At 31.1% G+C, this 22100-nt stretch overlaps 1 protein-coding gene across 6 annotated transcripts in view; it reads right to left on the bottom strand.

The window, feature by feature from the left end:
• LOC107455203 (tight junction protein ZO-1) overlaps window positions 1–22100 on the bottom strand; it is a 327629-nt gene that overhangs the window by 59331 nt on the left and 246198 nt on the right. For 4 of the 6 annotated variants that reach the window (XM_071177703.1, XM_071177697.1, XM_071177706.1 and 1 more), the window contains one exon: window positions 9820–9867. In XM_071177703.1, coding sequence (XP_071033804.1) covers window positions 9820–9867 — 48 coding nt within the window. Of the gene's footprint in view, window positions 1–9819; window positions 9868–12833; window positions 13219–22100 lie in introns of those variants that run through there. The other 2 variants (XM_071177713.1, XM_071177710.1) reach the window with 1 other exon arrangement.

Raw genomic sequence — 22100 nt, forward strand, 5'->3', positions numbered from 1 at the left:
TGATAGAAAAAATTTTGCATTTTTTAACAATTCAAAGCTGGTATGTCAGCTTTGATTGTTATATTTTTTTCAATTTTTTATTCCAATTTTTTTACAAATTTTTCTTCATTGTCTCATTTGTGTTTCGTAATTTTTTCTCTCCCTTCCAATGCCAACCCGATGGACACTCATCATTCAGGCAAGGAAGATCTGTTGTACACTCTGCACCCACAGTAAGAACAGATAGTAACAGAGAATGAAAGAACACCATGCCTTGTCCGGGATTCGAACCCATGAACATTCTGATGGGAGGTCAGCTCTCTGACCACAACACAGTCCGTCGGCTGTGTGTATACATGATTATGATTATGACATGTGTATATACATAATTAAAATGTATACATGAATAAAAAAGAGAGAGAGCGAAAATTTTTGAGCAGTCGATTCTATGCTGTACAATAATTTGTAATTCATATTTTATCGAAAAATGTACATGCTTTAAGATGGATAGAGGAACGCAAATTTTTAAACAAACGATTCTTTTCTGTTGAATAATTTGAAATTCATAATTTATTAAAAAAATATATACACGTTTAAAAATGACAAAAAACGGAAAGTTTTAAGCAAACGATTCTATGCAGAAGAATAATTTGTAATTCACAATTTATTAAAAAAGTATATAGGCTTAAAGGTCAGAAAAGAAATGTCAGTTTGTGAGTAGATGATTCTATAATTAGCGTATGATCCAATGAACTTTTATCACCACAATACACGCATTGTGACATATGCATTATACGCAATAAGTACAAAATATATACAATTTTAAAAGGGTCGAATTTTTAGTGACGATGACTCACAAACCATAATGTAATTCATTACAAACTATATAGTATAAAAATTTTAATGCCATGCATATAGGCTCAATTTAGTGTATTTTTAAATAATTATCCCTTATGTAGAAATAATTGATAACTATGGTTCTACTTTAATATAGTGAAAAATAAAAATAAGTTTTTTTAAATTTGGTTTTTAATAATTTTAAAAGTAAACCTAGTAATTATTGATTTTAAAAAAATACTGTTTTTTTTAAGCCCAGTAACCAAACATAGTCATACTAATAACATTTAATTTATTTTTAAGAGAAAGCAGATTCTTTGAAATAAAATATTACAATAAGGTAAGCCAGGGGTCTGTTTAGAAGAAATTTGGGTCCGTTTTAATTTATTTTTAAGAGAAAGCAGATTCTTTGAAATAAAATATTATAATAAGGTAAGCCAGGGGTCTGTTTAGAAGAAATTTGGGTCCGTTAACGGACCCCACACAAAATATCTTGTCATAAAAACGGACCCTTCACAAAATATTTTAACTTAAAAAAGGACCCTTCACTAAATAATTTATCCTTTAATCGGACCCTTCACTAATTTGTTTATCTTCATTATTGTTTTGTAAATCGAATAAACCCTTCCCGGGGGGGTGGGGGGGTGGAGAAGAAAGACAGATGTAAACGAACTAAGTTTGGTCTCCGGCAGACGCGTCTTCCATTATTCGTCCGAAATGAATATTCTGCGTTCAGCAGTATAGCCTAAATACCAAATATTTNTTCGTACTCTTTCATAGCATAAAATTTTAAATATTTCGATCCAAATAATATTGTTAAGACTTACTATATGTACCATATTTGAATATTTTGCAAACTAATACTGAAGAATCATTTGTGTTTCGTAATATAGAAAAGAATTCAAAATATTAATGCAAAAAATTAAAAATAAAACTTCCAAATGGAAAAAATGAGCTTAGCAGCAGAGAAACTAAGAGGAATTAAACAAATGAGACAATGAAGAAAAATTAGTAAAAAAATTGAAAAAGTATTTTATGCTATTTATTTTATGCTTCTATAATTAAATCGCATTGTATAACAATTCTACTACTTTTTCTTGTATTTTATGTATTCCTGGACATGGGCAAAACTTTTGGGGTACAGAGAAAGCGAATTTTTTACTTTTGTCTTGCTTTCTTGATAGAAAAAGTTTTGCATTTTATGACAATTCAAAGCTGGTACCCCCTGATGACGTCAGCTTTGATTGTCATATTGTTTTCAATATTTTTTTCAATGTTTTTTCAATTTTTTTACTAATTTTTTTCTTCATTGTCTCATTTGTGTTTCGTAATTTTTTTCTCCCTTCCAATGCCAACCCGATTGACACTCGTCATTCAGGTAGGGAAGATCTGTTGTCCACTCTGCACCCACAGTAAGAACAGATAGTAACAGAGAATGAAAGAACATCCATGCCTTGTCCGGGATTCGAATCCAAGACCTTTCTGATGTGAGATCAGCTCCCTGACCGTCGGCTGTTTCGTATTTTATAAAAATGTATACATGATTAAAGAGAGAGAGAGAGGGAGCGAAAATTTTTGAGCAGTCGATTCTATGTACAATAATTTGTAATTCATATTTTATCGAAAAATGTTCATGCTTTAAGATGAAAAGAGGAACACAAATTTTTAAACAGACGATTCTTTTCTGTAGAATAATTTGTAATTCATAATTTAATAAAAAAAATATACATGTTTAAAAATGACAAAAAACGCAAAAAGTTTTACGCAAACGATTCTATGCAGTAGAACAATTCACAATTTATTAAAAAAGTATACAAAGTACATAATTTTAAAAGGGCCGAATTTTTAGTGACGATGACTCACAAACCATAATGTAATTCATTACAAATTATCAATAAAAATTTTTATGCCATGAATATAGGCTCAATTTAGGGTATTCTTACATGATTATTCTGTGCAGAAATAATTGACAACAATGTTTCTACTTTGATGTAGTGAAAAATAAAAAAAATTTAAATTAGGTTTTTAATAATTTTTAAAGTAAACCTAGTAATTATTGATTTAAAAAAAAGGATTGTTTTTTTTTTAGCCCAGAAACCAAACATAGTCATACCAATAACATTTCATTTATTTTTAAGAGAAAGCAGATTCCTTGAAATAAAATATTATAATAAGGTAAGCCAGGGGTCTGTTTAGAAGAAATTTAGGTCCGTTAACGGACGCTACACAAAATATCTTTTCATAAAAACGGATCCTTCACAAAATATTTTCGCTTAAAAAAGGACCCTAATTTATCTTTTAATCGGACCCTGCATTAATTTGTTTATCTTCATTATTGTTTTGTTAATCGAACAAACCCTTCCCAGGGGGGGGGAGGGGAGAAAGACAGATGTAAACGAACTAAGTTTTGTCTTCGGCAGACGCTTCTTCCATTATTCGTTCGAAATGAATATTCTGCGTTCAGCAGTATAGGCTAAATACCAAATATTTGTATGTTGCATCTCTAATTTAGTAGCAGCTATTGCTGTTCATTTTTGAAAATTTAATTTTTTTTTAATTATAATTTTACTGTGTTGAGCATAATCTTGTATATATTTAAAATTTAAAAACTCCTTAAAAAAGTTTTTTTGCAATAACAGGACACCCTATTTGCAAAAATGCACAAAAGCAGGATCCTGGTTGAAAGAATGCGACTTAACGTTTATTTTATATTCACAAATTACGAGGCATTTTTTCACAATTTTACAAAAACTGGACCTTTCACAAAATGTCTGGACAGAACCCCCCTGTATGCTATCCAGCGTTTCACCGCTAACTGAAAAATTTTGCAAATACTCTTTAAAAAAAAAAGAAGAAGAAAAAAAAAGCACCCAAAAGTAATAAGAGAAAGTATTTTCTGTATTGCTTTTATGTGTCACAGAATTCCAATTACAAGAGATTTCATAAAGCTAGTTGATGCTCTTTTTCTCTAAAAAAGACCAAAAAAAAATATCGCCAAAGCAGAGATTATGTTCTATAAGAAAAGTCCAAATGACAAATTGTGCAGGTTTCGAGCCACGTAATTAAGAGAATTTCGTGGTGCCCAAAAACTCATATTGTGGAGGAGCGATTTTTTTATTTTTAAAAAATAATTCCATCCAAATTAGTTGTTAATGACGGCGTTGACAGCTTTAAACGGAAGTGTTCGACACACATTTTTGACGGCGTCTTTTTTCCTTCTGCTTCCCCTAAAACTCTTCTTATTTGGCGTTAATTACTTCGCGTCATAATTACACACAAATGAAGTCACATAAGTGATAAATAATGTCCTTTAAAAGGATGGGCCATCGCTAATTGCGATTTCAGAGGCACGGTTCTGATTTCAACGTCAGCAAGAACGTTAAAAAACTAGAACTTTTTTTTTGTTCTAAGACACTTTTTTGCTTAAAGGGGCAAATACGTAAAAAAAAAATTATCATTAGCAGAAAGAGGGTTTTATTAACTTTTTTTCAAACGTCAGGTTATTTTAAAACATTACTGGTTTAGTATTTTACTTTCAATGTTTTGTTGTATATCATTATGTTATGCAATAAACGTAATAAATCAATTTTTTTCTCAGAATTCACAATCCAGTACCAAATAATGCAAAAACATTCATTTAGCATGCATTTAAACATAATATTTAGTTTTATTAATGTCCTAGCTTTTTTTTTTTTATTTGTCAAATCCTGTTCTTTTGCCATTTTCATCGGATTTAATCAAAAATAGTTTTATCGTTTAAAAATATACCAGAAATAAATAATTTAAGACCACGAGACTCCGACTCCTGCTCGCTCTGCTCCCCAACCCACGTCATTGTTTTTCACTTAAAATTCGATATTTTTCACAAAAACAAAGAACATATAGTTAACCAATTAAACAGCTATAAGAATTTTATGTAACAATATTTCTTAATAGTTTAAACCAGCACAAAATGAACGATTACTTGGATTTCAAAAATCATCAAATCTACTTTTCAGAAAAAATTTAAACTTAGAAATACAGAATCTGACACACAATAAATAGAAATGAATAATAAGTAATTTTACTAATAAAGGGACTTGTTGGTGACGTAGGCCATTAGGACAATATGGTGCGATTGTTCCTGTTTTCCAGTGGTGCCATCTCTGGCCAAGAAGTCAACTTCCGCCACACCCATACATCACACCAATTTATAGAGCGGAGGCATTCATTCATCAACAGATCGTAATTTTGACCTGAATCAGAGAACAATCAATCTCCAATTCAGTACCCCCCCAGAGGTATAATTTGTTTTGGGAACGTTTAGGACTTTGTGACCCGACAAAATTAACTGTTACCATTTACTACAAGGGGAGTCTTCAGTCGGCTGGATTCCAACTCCCGTTTTCACGAACATAAGTCCAGCGCCCTGCCAACCAGGCTATCCCGACCCCTATTAAAAGACTTGTATCATCATTATGAGAGTTCAAAATCGTAAACAGGTTTTTCCTTCATGACATAATTTTCTGTATTTTAAAGAATTTCAACACAAATGATAAGATTTGCATCTGGAAACAACTATTATTTTTTATACAATCGACATAGAATCAAGCAGCACGAGCTTAAAAAAATAAAGGTCTCATAAGAGATCAAAACAAGACAAATAGTCAACATTTAAAACAAAAAATATAATAAAAATTCACAAAAAAAGCATTTAAAATTAAAATAACTTTCAACAAACTAATTGGTACTGGATCATTTGTTTAAATTAGAAATTCGATTTAATTTTTAAATGAAATAGCACTTCAATTTCAACTCTGTAACTGCATTTCTGTTGGCAGGAGAGGGGCCAACAAATTTAACTGTCGGTAATTCACGTACTAATTATCGAATGTTAATTTTTTTTCGCATCGTTTGCCCTACACATTTTTCCACACACCTGCAAAATTTCAAGCTTCCAAATCTTAGTTTTTGCGCAGCAAAATAAAATGTAATGTAAAGTTGAACATTCAAAGCAGCGGCTCTTACAATTTTTTAATGTAGAGAAACAAAAGCCTAAACATATAATGTATTATATTTTTTAAGGAATAAATAGCAAAACAGAGAGAATAATAGGTTTAAACAGGTATAGTAGGTTTAAGAATAAAAAGGTTCTGTCTAATATCTAACAAAATATCTACTCTATTATTTAAAATAACAAACCATACAATTTCTTCATATATTTTAAATATTCCCTTATAATAATGTTGTTTCTCTTTTAGCTTTAAGAGAAGTGATTACAAAAATTAATAAATGCACATTCTAAAATTCTTAGAAGTTTAAAGATATGAACCAAAAATATAGAAGAATAAAAATTTCCATAATTATTAGAAAGGAGGCAAGATATTCTCCATTATTTCGCCATTAATGGCTCACCATTATTTTAATGTAGTTAAAGTCATTAAAATGAAACTTTTCTATTATTTTCTTTAACTTGTTATAGTGCTTTTTGATCATGCGTATCAAACCCTTTAAATTTTCGACAGTCAAATTAAGTGATTGCAATAAAAATAAAATTCGCTTACGCAGTTGCTAAAATTATAAAGGTTATTTTTTTCCCCCCGTTTATCTAAACTAGTTTTAACTTTAGAATAACGGGCAGCTAACGATCATTAACCTGAATATTTGCTTTTCGCTAAAAGCGCAAACGATTGAAAAGAAAGAGAAAAAACAACTCAACGCTACAATAATTGATGTTCGAGAGATTATTGAAGCTCTTTTATGCAGAGATTTTCTTACCTTTCCAAGTTCGTTTTTTTTTTTTTCTTTCCTAAAATTATGCTAATTTTTCGACGCCGGTGAGACTTCATTTATATTTATGATGCAAAAAGATTGATAAAAGCAGACTATAAATGGAAGCTTTAGTAGCATATTTCTGATTCAGCACTTTTCGTGAGTGACTTTTTAAATCGTTTGCTTTAAAAGCATTTTAATAGTAAAAAGCTAGTTCTTTATTTCATAAAATTTTAAATGGAGAGGCAATATATGACGTGCTAAAAAGGAAAATTTTTATCATCATGTTCCTTGGCGAAACTCTTTAAAAGCAGTAAATTTAAGCCAAATTATTTATTCGAAGTAATTTCAGAAATCTTATACAACTTTAAATTACAAAAATAAGCAAAAAGTTCAAATTTATCAGCTATCAAAATTGTCTTAAGAATTTGAAACAAATTAACAGCATTTTTTATCTCAACATTTTTAAATTATTAATGGAATTGCATTAATATTTTTCTATACTGTATATACTAATTTTATTTCTTTTATTTTCCGAGAAACTCGCGTAAACAACATCAACGTAAAGCAAACACAGTAAAGATGATTATTAAATTAATTTTCTCGGCTACGCTTCATTTTTCTTTCTTTTCCAGTTATAAAACTAAAATATTTGTAGCTAAAAATTTAAACATTAAATAATTAGAAAACTAAATTCTAGCCAGTGCCAGTTAGTATATTTCGGATATACATAACAGTATTTTAATCTTACGCATCGCAAAACATTGCCAGGAAGAAGTAAAGGATAATTATTGTTCCGGAAAGTACTAGAACATCGAGCAGATCAAAGCCACTCTGTTTTTTACTCAGCACTTTATATGTCAGATAACATTTGCCTCGTTCGCAATAAACTAACTTCTAGTTGCGTTTTGTTTCTTTTATAGAATTTGTTGGACTCGTGATAACTGCTAATTGCGAGCGACAGGCTAACTAATTCGGCGGATACAGAAATGTGCTTATAAATAAAGAAGCACATGACATGCAAATTATTTTAATAAAAAATTATCAATGATACAAAAAATTCGTTGAAATTAGATCGAAAAAACGCATTTAATAACCAAAATTTTCTATTAAATCATTATTTTTTATCAGGGTTCGCCAAAATGTGTCCAGCAGGAAAAAATACCAACTGTTTTTTTTTTTTTTTTTAATTTACTGTACTAGAGCAATTAATTTACTTCAAAAGCAAAATAATAGTAAACAAATTGTCATTTAAACAAAGACTACCAAACAATTGAAGATAAACGTGATACACAATTTTATAGAAATTAACCTCTGGAATTGAACCTGTGTGAGCGTAATAAAAAATGATCTTGATCTTTTAATTGAAAAAACTTTAATATTTTTTTTTATGTAACAAACAGTTTGACGTTAAGAAAAAAAGAAAATAATAGCGTAGAAATTTAGAATCTTCCAAAAAAATTATTACATTTTAGCAAAACAAGTTTCGAATAGTTACCAAATACTTAACTTTTATGTTCGAAGCAAATCCTGTCATGTCATCTCCTTAAAGACCTCAGGAATAAAGATAAATTTTAACGCTAAAAGCTTTGATTTTTCCTCAAAGACTCGGTTAAACCCAAGTTTTTAATAAAAACACAAGTGGGCTAGTGGACATTAAAAAAAAAAAAACTCATTTCTTTTAGAGAGGCTAACTACAACTCCGTCTATAAATATAAATACGAACGCTTGATCGATACTATGTACATTTACAATTATAATCATAAAAAATTCCACCACAGGGCAAATTAATGGTATTTCCATGGCAGCCAATTTAAGCTCAACTATGGCCAACCTATTTATAATTTACTATGAAAAACAACTATATAACGAGATATATCACAAGTTAAGTTGCAGATATATTGATGGATTAATTTTCCTGAATTTCAAAGCTTACATCATTCAATTTATTCAAATTGCTTAAATCTTGTTAAAACTAATGCAGATGATATTGCAGTAAACTTTTAAGATTTACGTGTAGCATTGGGCTACACAAACCCACAATCTCTGTATACGATAAAAGCAAAGACTTCAAATTTGAGGTACTCAGTCTACAGAACTATTTCTGTTTAGTTAGTATCAAGGTGCTCAGAGGTATTATTATTTCTCAAATGATCAGATTTAAAAGAATAAACAAAACCAACTTTGAGTTAGAAGTTGAAAATTTCAAAGCTAAATTCTTTTGGAATAACTTTCCAATTAATTTTGTCAATCACCTTTTGGCACAATTTAAATTTTAAGTTTAAATTTACTTTTTGAGATTTACGCTGCCCACGAATGCCTAAACTGTAACCGTCACTTATATTCATTTATGAAGCACCATCTTCAACCAGATAATTTGGAAAGATGGCTGTGGCTGTGGTGGTATTTGTGAATGTGAACTCGGATCGAATTGGGTTTTGCATTGACAATGCATTAAAAAAATCTTTGAGTTCTCATGTTATTGTTAGAGTAGTGTCCAGTCAATAGCAACATGGCCTATAGCCTTTGCTGTTCGACACGCTGCTATAACGAAGTCAGACACTATTTTCGTTTTAAGGTATGTATTAATGTTGTTGGCTGCTGATGGGTTACAACACTTTTTATTACATTTTTATTATTTATATCTTTTTGTTTTAATATATATAGCTCATGGGCTGCAATAGCGGCACAACTCAAAAAAAATCAAGTTTTGAGATAAGTGGGAGTTAAGTTTAAGTCTAAGCAAAATGCTTTAGTTTGAAGATTACCTACAAGTTGAATTATGAGTTGCTGAAAGAATGTACATTTTCATATTTACACGTGTTCTTAGTCCAAAACGCGTGCTTTTTGAGTTGTGTCACTATTGCAGCCCATGAGCGATACATTAATCAATACAAATTTTAATGTAATAAAGAGTTGAAAAAGTTTGCTAAACGGTCAAAACCCATTTATGATCCATTCAAAGAAAAAGCAACGACAAGAATAATTTAATTTTTGAAGTCATTCAATTTCGTTTATTCTATTTTATAGCCTTAAAAGAAATATTTAGATTCAATAAAAAGAGAAAATATACTTCAATGTAAAAAAGAAATATTTACTGAGGTTCTTTAAGAATAAAAATAATTATTTAAATAAAAAAAAAATTAACTATGTAAACGTTAAAAAAGAAAACCCCATTTCTTTTTACAGCGAAATCTTTTCAAAAACATTTCAGGAACAAAAATTAATTCTAAGTAAAAAAAAAAAACTCACCCTTGTAAGAACGACGTTGTGGAATTCCCAGCATTCTCGTTCCGCTCCCTGTAATTAAAAAATTAATTACAATAAATTATGGATTTACACATATATTAATAATAAAAATTTTCAAAACTCATTCAAAGTAAATCTCATTAAATCCGAAGCAAATTAAATGAAAGGAGGGAGGGGGAAAAAAGATTATTTCAAAACTGTGTTGAAAGAAAAATCATTTTAATATCTTAGAGATGAAGTTAAGATAAACAATCATTTCTTTGTTAATACCGTTAATAACACAACTTTATAACTCTTTTGTAAGATCCTCCTTTTAAAAAAGCAATTTCTGATGCTGCGATAACAATTCTTTTTATGATGTCAAGAAAATTTCTTTTCGAACGGAAACTTCTTAAATTTCCTAAAATTATTCAAAAATGTAAAATAACTTGGCACAAAAAAAACTTTTAATTGTTGTTACAAAACGGAACAAAATAATTTTAATTAATCTTTTTTCTTCAAACTTCATTTCTTTTATTTATAAGTTCTTTTCAAAATGTAATGAGAATTAAAATAGTCATCGAATAAGAAAATATCGAATTTATCACTTGTATTAGGAGTAAGTTTGACTCTGATTCGAGCTCCAACTCTGTACTTTTCTGATTCAGATCTATTATCGATTAAAATTTTTAACAAATCATTGAAAAACACTAATATTATTCGATTGTTCGGAAAGTAAATTCATTTTTCCTCATAAATATATTTTTTGACAGCCAATTTCACACTTAAGCGCAAAATCATTTATGTAATCATTTTGACAGCTGCTATAGCAAGGCTTGCTGGCGAAAAAGTTTGACTGATTTTACGACGAAGTTTTACGTTTGTGCTCTTTCAAATATGGAAAGTGAAATAGCAAAATTTTCGACATAGTTTACATTTTTACTATCGAAAAGGTAAAAAGGCTGTTCCAACAGGAAAATAAATTATCCGATGTGAATCATAGAATCATGCTTTTGCCAGAAAGAAGGCAAAATGTATGATTCAATAAAATATTTATTCGTTATAAAATTGTCTCATTATTTTCATTTTTTTTTTAAAAAAAGAGAAAAAAACGAAATTACTTTTTTAACAGAACAACATTACTCAGTAAATATTCATTTCCAATTATTTATGAACGATTAGAGATAAATACATTATAGAATGACATTTCGTATTATAAACTTTCTCAAAATATATTTGCATAAAATTTTAAAGTATACGTTAGAGTCATACATTAGTACATCACTTACGATTAGAGTATCATACAATTTATTCAAAATTACGCTTTGTATTATAACAGTTAAAAATATAAATTTTAAAAGATGTATTTGTAAAAACATTTTTGACCGTGGAAACTAAACATTAATCAGTGTTATCTGTAACTAATCATTTGACGAACCAAAAACGAAATAAATTTCTTATCATTTATTTATTTATTTCAAACAAATTACCGTAACTTAAAGTATTAAAACCATTTCGAGTAAAAAATCGGAATATGGGAAAAAATTATCATTTGCGCTCTTGGATGTTGTTGCATAGTAGCATGTCATTTCGTGTTTCTTTCAGAGACAAAGGAGTACATATTCTGCGTTTATTCTAAAGTCGTGTTTTCTGTGGTCTTTTCAATATTCAAAATTATTTTGAATTTCTTTTCAATATTTATTAACTAAACATTCGACTGTTAAACGACGATTACAACAGATCTCGACAAAGTAACAAGTGTACAGCTTTCACCTTTCCGGATGACTCATTTTACTAGTTATGAAAGTACTGTGACTGAGATATTGTGAGAGCAACGGGAATATCTGAATTCGCAAAACTGACAAACATCGGCAGTTTATAAAACGAAGGTTATCTAGGGTTAAATTGTGGAAAAACCATCATAAGAAACAACTACTAATCAATATACTGCTGCAAAAATTTCTTCGACCTCAATAATTATTCTCTGCTGACAAAGTTCTGATTTGACACGTTTCCCCGTTTTGGAAATTATTAAAAAGTTATTTTCCAAAAGAAGATAAAAGCAAAAATCAATTTCCTTGCGAAAATTGAACAAATAAATAAAACCAAATTAAAACTTAAAATAATTTCTGATCGAAATTTAAATTTTTAAAAATCAGTTAAGTTATTGACTTGGTAACTTGCAAAAAGGTTACATTTGACTTAATCCAGGGTTCATAAGCACATGTAAAAAATTAAAAAGTGGTAGTAGTATTAATATAATTTTTTTTATATAGATAATGTTTGAAGCTACCAGACTATTTTATTTTCTCTGAGTAAATATATGTAGATCCGAAGAATTCGAACTTTGATTCGAAAATGGAAGCTAATAATAGGAAATTTTTACCAGTTTAATTGATACCAGTTTTTAATTTTTTTCAGGTACTGACAAAACTGTAATAGGTTTGAAAAATGAAAGAAATACTATTTTTGCGAAATGCTTTTAGCTTACATGCTTTATTTATTTATTTATTATTATTATTTTTTTTTTTTTGAAAATCTATATAACATCCACATTTTTTTGATTTATTAATCACAAAACGCAATTTTTCTTTTAAAAATGACTCCTGTATTATTTATTTTTAAATAATTAAGGGGTTCGCCCTACACTTTAAATTATTTACTTACACTGCATACAACGCTTCATATTATTTATTTACACTGATTCAAATAAATGTTTAACAATTTTGCTAGTTACAGATCCTCCTTTAGCAACATGTTTCCAAAAAAAGACTTATAATTCCGCAGTTGAAAATGAAAACTTTATTTAAATTCAAACAGTGAATTTATCTAAAAGTAGTAACAACATCGCTACCTCAAGTAAATACATCGCATTAAGATTAATTCCTCAAAATATAATGTATAACTAAGCCTTTCAAATATTTTTTTCTTCAGAGAAAGGTTTTGAATAAATTATTAAACCGCGTAACTATTCAAAGAAAGCTGAAACTCCATAAATATGTAAAGGCTAAAACAGAAGGCTTTGGCGAAATTCTTACCTTAAAAGGAGAAATTTTAATTTCAGCTCGGCATCCCGCCGAAGATGAGTTTTCGCCATCACCATCATCACAACTCACTTTCTCGACGGTTTTAAAAATTTCATTAACCGCTGCTCCCTTCGTCAACGGTGCGTTATTCATATTAATCAAAGTCTCATATTAATTTGCATGGAAGACAACAACCAAAAGGATGGCAGTTATTTAAAATTCTTCCGCCAAGAAACTTGCGCATTTCTTAACTTGTCACCAATTGTCATGAAAACGCAGCCAAGAAGTAATCCCCGTAATAATTACAAATGTAAGATACGAATTCCAGACAGCACTGTTATACACTAACTCACAGAAACATGTGAGACGGAACAGCGAAGAAGGGCATATCTCTATTATCGCTTACAGTGAAACAAAATATCGCCAACACTTGTTGACGACGAGAAATAGGGCTGTCATCAAGCCATCGCATGGGAACGTATACACAGGGATGTTGAGACTTTTTTTTTTCTTTTTGGCTCAAAAGTCAGTAGAATAGATATCGAGTAACGGTGTAAATATTTATTTTGAAATCACATTAATTATTGTTTGTTATGAAAGGGTAAGTTGATAAGATATAATTTTACTGATTGTCACAGCTGCTATAATTAAAGATTAAGAGAACAGATTAAAATTAAGTTATAATAGAACTTTGTTAAATTAAGTTTTCAAAACTTAGTCTGATGTGTCAATAGAAATTTGAAGTTATAGCGATAGCTCTCTTCCAATAATAATGATTTAGCAGTGTTTTTCGAAGAATAATAATGAAGAGTTTAAATACCTTAACACTTGAGACAAAGTTATCATTTTAAACTATGTAAACCGTCTTTAGAACGGGCAAATAGCTTAAATATTTTAGAAGTTCTTAAATGTTTTTAAAAATTACCAATTCAGCGTGATTTTTTCCCCTTTGAACAAAATTATTAAATTCAGTAAATACCTCTCAATTTTTGCAAATTTTTATGAGTCCAGATAATACAGAGACAGAGAACTTTCTAAATATGAAAAAAATAATAGTAATAAAATAAATAAATAAATCACAAACGCTTTTAGTTTTTACGAAATTGTGGCTTATCTCCATATTGACGTTTTGCTCCGTAAACCTAAAAAATTGGGTCGGCTGTTCAACGACGGTTATGAAATAAAATTAAATTAAATAACTTAGGCAGTTTATTGTGACGTGAAATTTACACCACTAAATCGTTTGTTTACAACAATTTGGTTTTTCAGCTAGCCATTTGCATAACTTCTCAGAAATATGGTTTGCAGGAAATTCGACAATTGTAATTATTTTAATTTGAGGCAATATCTTTGGCAGTTTATAGTGACAAATGAATGCGATACAAAAATATGATTTATGTTATCAACTTTGTTAGTTAAGTTTGTATTACCAAGTTAAGTAGACTCTAGCTAGGCATATAGAATGCTAAGTCATAAATGACTTTAAATTTTTTAGAATCCTTTAAAAATGGTTAACATATTAGGGATCGCTAATGTTTCTTTAAGCAATGAAAAAATAAAAAGATTATCAAATTCCACTAGAGGGAAGGGGCGAGATGAAAACATGAATTATCACCCTCTTCCAGTTTCCTTCAGCAATCAAGCAGGTATTTTTTATTCCATCTTTTCCTCAGTAGTAATTCGTAGCCTTCGATTAATATTAATTTTAATATTAATTAAATATTAATTTGCGTATACTTTGACTTATTGGCAAAGAATTTATAAAATACACAAATTCAAAGCGGTCTTTTTGGAACATTCTGTACAATTATTAAAAATGTGAATGATACAAATATTAAAAGTTTTTTTTTTTTTCCAGAACATCCTGTACATACCCCGCATAATTGTTAAAAATGTGAATGATATCCCTGATTAAAGTACCGATACTGTGACCAAAAATGTTAGTAGTACATTAGTTTAAGTACACCAATTTTAACTTTGCTTATAGTTAAAATCAAATTTCTAAATCAGCAATGTTGAAATACTAGCTTATTTTTGGGAAGGGGTAGAAAAAAAAAATTGGAACGTTATTTTGAAGGACTGTTGGCCAAAGCGACTTAGTCAAGGAACAGATAAAAAGAACGATGCTACTCAAGAGTTAAAAATGGAAGAAATAAGTTCAGTCTCAATTTATTTCAAAATAAAAAATCCATTTAAAACGTTCCCCACCTCCCTTAACTTGGCACGGGATACTCCCTCTTTTTAGCCTTCATGTTTAAACCATGTATTCCACGATCTTTAAAACGATAAGAGTTTAATAAGATGGCTGCCTCAATTTTCGACACGGGTGAGTGCTTCCCTCAAACACCATCCTGGTTCGCATCGAAAACAGCGGCGCATTCGAAATTTTACTGTATTTACTTTATCTGCTCTATGACATAGCCAGCTGTTGGAACAAAACATTCTGTTCCAAAACAAAACCATCTTCTTTTCCCCCGTTTTAATAATATTCTTAGGTACTTTCACAGGAGGAGATACTGGAATGCATCCAAAACGATTTTATAATCCATTTTCTGCAATTCTGCACCGAAAAATAAGTTTTTATAGCGTCATATCGTTTTCAAATCATGCTTTAAAATAAATATGGCTTTTAGAAAATACATGGCTTTTAAAAGATTTGGATTTCAAATTCATAAATTACGTGTCCTTCAATTACATTCGCTTTAACTTTCTGAAGGCAGAAAATGCTATTTTTGCTCAAATAAGGAGCTTTAAAAAAAGGGGTAGGGGAAACTTATAAATAAGATAGAATATATTTATTAAAATACTTCACTTAAATAATTTTTTTTAGTTATTTTCATTTATTGCATAAATATATATATATATATATGTATTNTGCATGCATATATATATATATATTTTAATTTTTAGCTTCTTCTCTATATTATAGGATATTTCAGTGTATTTTTTTCAATTACGGTCATGAAATAAAATCTACTCGATTCAAACAATAGAACATTTATATACTGTATAACTGTCCTAAATGTTAATCTAAAAAATGGTAAAAGAATCTCAATAAGAATCTACCAATAAGTATTTGGACACCTATGCAAATGACTATAGCTGCGGTCCAGATATGTCACGTCCTCCGCCGGTATATATCGTGTAGGGCACAACATCGGCATTAGTCCCATGCAAGATGCCTACTGCGCTATTTTGGATGACAATGTGCTTCCTACGTTGTGGCAGTTTTACGGGGTGGACCCCTGTTACCTCCAGGACGACAATGCCACCTGTCATGTTGCGAGGGTCAGCAAGGCTTGGTATGGTGCCAATGGGGTTAATCGAATGGACTGGCCGGCCCAGAGCCCAGACCTAAACCCTATCGAGAATCTATGGGACGAGTTGGATCGACGAATTAAGGGGTGTACTACCCGTTCAAAATCGGTGAAGGAACTCACATGTCTTCTCCAAGCCGAATGGAAGAAAATACCACTAGTCGTCACACAAGGACTTGTGGAAAGTATACCCCGGAAGGTTCACTCAGTAATTGCCTCTCGTGGAGGCTCTACCAACTATTGATTATGAATAAAGTTTGTTTTTCTTTTCAATCACACGTGTTCAAATACTTATTGGTAGATAGTGTATTGGGTCTCAGGAGAATATGTTAAAGTAAGCGAAAGGAATAAGGTTGAATTTTTATTTCAAGTTCAATATTATGCACCATTTTATAGTTGCTTCATTCCCAAAGGAATTTGATCATGGACATCCATTTATGACTACAAACACACCTAGAATGGGCTGATCATCTATTACACCGAAATTCCCAGTGCGTCGCACAACTTTTTATAACCATCAATGAATAGCCGACCCAATTATGGGTTTACGACTACCAACGTTCAACTCCGCAGCCTTGCAATTTAGAACCCAATCCTGAAGACAAGATGATTCCTGGATGAAGCATTGGGAGAAATTGGACTTTGTGGAGGACTTTTTGACGGAACTAACCCGCATTAGTGTTACATGGAGAGGAAGACCACGAGAACCTTCTACGGTTAGCTTGACGGCAGGGGGGACTCTAACTCATGATCCGTATACCACTGAGGATAATTTACGTTAGCACTGTGGTCGGTGCGAGACGGGTGTGGAATTCGAAAAGACCAGCCATCGATGGAATTCGAAAACGGTTCACCTCATTGGAAGGCGAACGCTCTATCCCTTGAGCCACCGCGGCTCTCAGCACAACTTTTCGCAGCAACGCGGCTCGCAGGCCGAATTTTGAGGCGAATAGGTCAGGTCCTGAGTAAAGAAGACAACGACTGCAAAACGAAATTATACGTTTTAGGAAATATGCTAATTAGTCAAAAAATTAGAGCAACTTCACTTAGCTTTTGATGCATTATAGATAACTGCATCTGAAAACAATTACAAATTTCGAAATTTTACAATGATCAAGCAGACAAACAAAAGATCAAATCTCAATCAGTTTTCAATCAAATCAGATCAGTTTTCCGTTATCTTTGCTGAACACAGAACTATTCAGGTTTCAAAATATGAGAGGTATTCGTGTACCTTTAATTTCAATGAAAAACTACAGAAAATTCATTTTGAATGAAAAATGAAGAAAAGCAGTCTCAGTCGTAGAACGAAAATAACTTGAGTAGAACTAAATCTTCCTACATGAAAAATAAATAATAATTCTAGAAGACTCTGTATTTTCAGGATTTTACTGAAACAAGCAAACAAAAACTTAATAAATTAGCAAACATGATTATTCCAAGTTATTTCAAATGAATAAACTCTATAGAGCATTATAAGCTTAATAGCCGACAGATAAAATCTAGGTGAACATTTTTAAAAGGATGAACCTCTCGCCAAGGAAATAAAATCGGAGAATATCCTGTTCAAGATACTCCTCAAGCCCATGGCATTCATTTTCAACAATTTAAACTATTAACATAAATCTCAAAAATCTCTCTATTCGACTTAGAAGGGTCACGTGGCTTCGGGAAGCGATGGTGCATATATTTTCACCTGTTCAATCTATCTCCCCAGCGAAAAATTTTCTTCATGAATAGATGATGAAATGAATTAAATTCTTCACAATTTTTCTAACCACAGACGTGAAAAGAAAAGAGTGATATAGCCGAATGTACGGTATATCTGAACATGCGATATAACGAGAAGATACTGTAACAATAAATTACGAGGTTTTTTTTCTAAATATTTTTTTTGAAAGAGGTGGAACAACTGTTTTAACCTCTTCGTCTCAACCGAAATCGATTTTAATGTAAACGAAGATGTACTTTTCAGGACTATAAGATCCTGGATTGTAGATAACTCAATATATTCCGGGAAAATCCTATTGGATGGCAGATCAGCAATGGAGGAAAGGGATGGAGGAGAGTAAAGGATTAGCTCTTCTTACTCTCACTTGTCAAAGTATCAAATGGGAACGTGTTGCTTTAAGTGAAAGCTAAGTCTTTCCATACTTTCGCTGTAACCGAGCTCAGAATATTGAAGGGACCCTCTCCAAATTGTGAACTGCTCTGCATATATAATAACAATTTAAGAATTCGGATGAGGAAAATATTTTATGAAGAGTCCTCACGATATGGCATAAATATATTAAAAGAAGTTTTGTCGTACGTTATTCAAATGCTCCGAGTAAGTCCGTACTCTTTAGTACGGACTAACTCGGAGCGTTCGGGTAACACTTCTTTCTCTTATCACTGATCCTGAAGGAGTAAAATTCAATATATTTTGATCAAGGGATTAAATTCGAGAAGATTGCAAGGAACCCCTGGGGATACAGTTGGTATGGAAAAAGATTAAAGCATATCCTTTAAAGACAAAGCTTTAATTTCCAGAGAAACGATATAAAAAATGAAAGCCATTAGAGAAAAGTCGTTCAATATAACTTATTCCGTATGTGGATTTAACCATTAACAATAATTCGAAAACTATTAAATACGTATTCCCAAGAAAGATAGAAAAGTAAATTACATGGGGGCCACATAGCAAAGTGGTTAAGGCAATGACTTGTGATAGGAAAACATAGTGGTTTTAATCCGGTAACGGCTGGAAGGCCATTTCAAGCAGATGACTCGTAGCTAACCTATGAAATAAAGGCGGCTGGATCAGTAACACTTACCACATTGTTACGTATCATGCAAAAATAAGGCTATCCATAAGAGTAACTTTAAAAAATTAATGATTTTTTTTCTTGGGTGAGTGTATATTTCATGCCAAATTAAGCATAACACCACCACCAAGCTGCAGACCACGATATTGTACAGCCTCAGCCTCATGAACCCCTTTCACACAATGAATGTCACGGAATTGCTTCGTTTAAAGACTGAATGGAGCAAGTTTCTAACAATAACGTTATGCTAAGGTTTGATAATATCTGAAAGCCCTAATGGTTTTGCTATTAACCCCAAAAATTAAGTTAAAACTGGCTAAATAAATAAGTCCATAAAGAGCTTAAGAATCTAATTTAAGACAGGTGTCGCTATGATAGTTATACATTTCTTACAAAATCGAAAGATAAGAAAACAAAATCAAAAATTGAAATTTTGTAAATGAAAAGACCTTTTCATGTGACACAGTATTTCCATGAAAATGAGCTGTAACAAGTGCAAAAATTATCTACCCTACCTCGTCGTAAATATCACCAAGAATTCCCCCAAAGGAAAGATGGATATTTCAGAATGCCTTTCCACCATATTTTCGAGACAACATTTTAACTTCTGGCGGAAACAAGACATGGCAGAAGACCTTACCTCAAGACTCCTTTGCGATTAAATTCAGATTATGTCCCTTGATTAGGGATTCAGTTGACGCGAAACAAGGATAAAGCGTATCTTTTCGAGAACAAAAGCTTCCATCTTCAAGCGAAACGGCCGGCTGATTCGATGATGAAAATCCAGGTAATTAAATTTGAGAACGAAAACGCAATCAAAGCAGCGAGACGTCCTCCTACCTTACTCCCAGGCATTCAGACAATAATTAGATCGCTAAAAATTTTGATAACGCGATCAATATTCGAGATTAGAAGGTCCTTCCCCGAGAGAAAAAGATTTACAGCGATTATTCGGATGGGAAGTGGATTGCAAAGCGGAATGTTTGCGAGATGTACACAAACCTTCTCTCGATTGGACACTTTGAAAAGATTCTTTTCGCCAAGGGGGTGTTTTCACGACTGATTCGAAGTTGAAAAGAATCGTTTGGAGTCACCGCCATGTTAGGCTTCAAAGTACACACGAGGAAGGAAATTTCGGTAAAAACTTATACCTGTCTTATTGAAATCAGCGATTAAATTTTCGAAAGTGCCTGGGGAAGAAGAAGCTTTCACAGTCGCGATGCTTTAAAAGTAAACTCAGAAGTGGGGATCGAAAATGATGTTTCACGTAAAATAAACTCAAACATCTTGTTCTTTTTTTAAACTTAGAATGGATAAAGAAAGGGTAATAACCTACGTTTGCGACATTTAAAAACATCATAAAAATCGCATAGTAAATAGAAAAAATGAAGTATATTCTGTTCTATTTACTGACTTTATAAACCGACCATACAGCGTTACTCGGGATAACGGGAACTTTTGAAATAACGTAATTTGTACAAATAAACACAAAGAATTTTTTTTTTTTTTATTGGCGATAGTGCATGTATACGGTATGCATTTTATATTTTCAAAGCTAGATGTCACAAACTATTTTTTTTACTTCTAAAAGATGACATTAGAAAAATGTAATCAGCGTGTTCACGTTTTAATTAATACCATGTTATGAAAAATCCTAAATGCTTGGTGTAACACATTTCCCGAAATAATCTTTCAAAACTAAAGAAAACTTCTTATTAAATGTCACTAACTGTTTACTTCTTAAAACTGCAGGGGATATTTCCGTATCATAATCTGTCGCGCCAACTACAATCGCCAAAGTGCCAAATAGATTTTAAACTTGAATATTAAATTTTTGGATTGAATTTTTTTTTTTTTTTGTAAGATCAGGAATCTGAAACAAGATTACACAATTGAATAATTTTGAGCATTTAAATTTTGTCATTTTTATTAAATAAAACATTATTAAATAAAATAAAAAAAATTACATCGAAAATCCAAATTTTGAGATTCTAAAAATCTATTATTTTAAAATACGCACTTGCATACGTTAAATTGGGTATGACCTGAACATAAACAAAATTCAGGAACATCAGGACAAAAATCCAAAAATTAGGAGAAATATTTCCTTTCAGGAATGACAGCACAACTATGAACCTTATAGAACGTGAACGCTAATACACAGATTTCATCTTTCTGATGTCACCTTTCAAGAAGTTGTTGTTACATATGGCTTTATTGGAAATATTAATCCATATACAATGTTCAGCTTTTTTATTAATTCTTATTATTTGTTAATTGATTATTGTTAATAAGAAAGCAAGCAAAAAGAAGACTATGCAACGTCATTTCAAGAGTTGGCGATGTTGATATACGCTCGGCCTGGGAACTTAGCTTCCATTTGGCGTACACAGGCTCTCTCCACTAAGATAATGGTTTTTTCTTAACTTGCAACAGAGTATAATTACGTTACTTCGAAAAGCACGTAATTTGCATAAAAAATTACAAGAAAAAAGTGCAACTTTACAGCGTTATGTTTACACTCGGCTAATTATTTTCTAGATTTTATACTTTTAATGTAACTTTGAATTCGGCAACAATACCATACAGCAGATTTCCCATGCTGCATTTGCTCAGAGCATACGTACACGAAAGCATACGTTCATGAACAGTCAAGTTTTGGTCATTTTAAATCATTAATAACTAGAAACTGATATAAAACATTTAAATTTATAATCACTTGAAAAATTTTCGAGTCAATAATTTAAGCAAAACTGAAAACAGTTTTAAATTGCAATATAACATTTCAACAAAAAATTAATAAATCGCTAAATATAAATATTTTTTTATTATTTTCCTTCTTCCATTTTTAAATAGTTATTTCTTTGATAAAAAGCAAAGGGGGAAAAAAAGGAAAAGATTCTTCCTCCATCTAACTTCCTTTTAAGCTCTAAATCATGCAAATGTGAAGGGGAGAAATAGATGGGACACTAGAAAATTTTCTTCCTTTTTTAAACAAAACCGATTGTTCTAATATAACTTTAGGATCGCTTCTGTTGGATCGTTTGGGCTCGATAGGGGGATGGGGCTCATTCTAAAAGATTTCTATTCAAAGAATCGGAGGGAACTCTTTAAAGCACATGCTCGATCGTAAAACTCCAAAAACTCTACTTGTT

This window comes from Parasteatoda tepidariorum, chromosome 1 (assembly GCF_043381705.1).
Source record: "Parasteatoda tepidariorum isolate YZ-2023 chromosome 1, CAS_Ptep_4.0, whole genome shotgun sequence".
Lineage (NCBI taxonomy): Eukaryota > Metazoa > Arthropoda > Arachnida > Araneae > Theridiidae > Parasteatoda > Parasteatoda tepidariorum.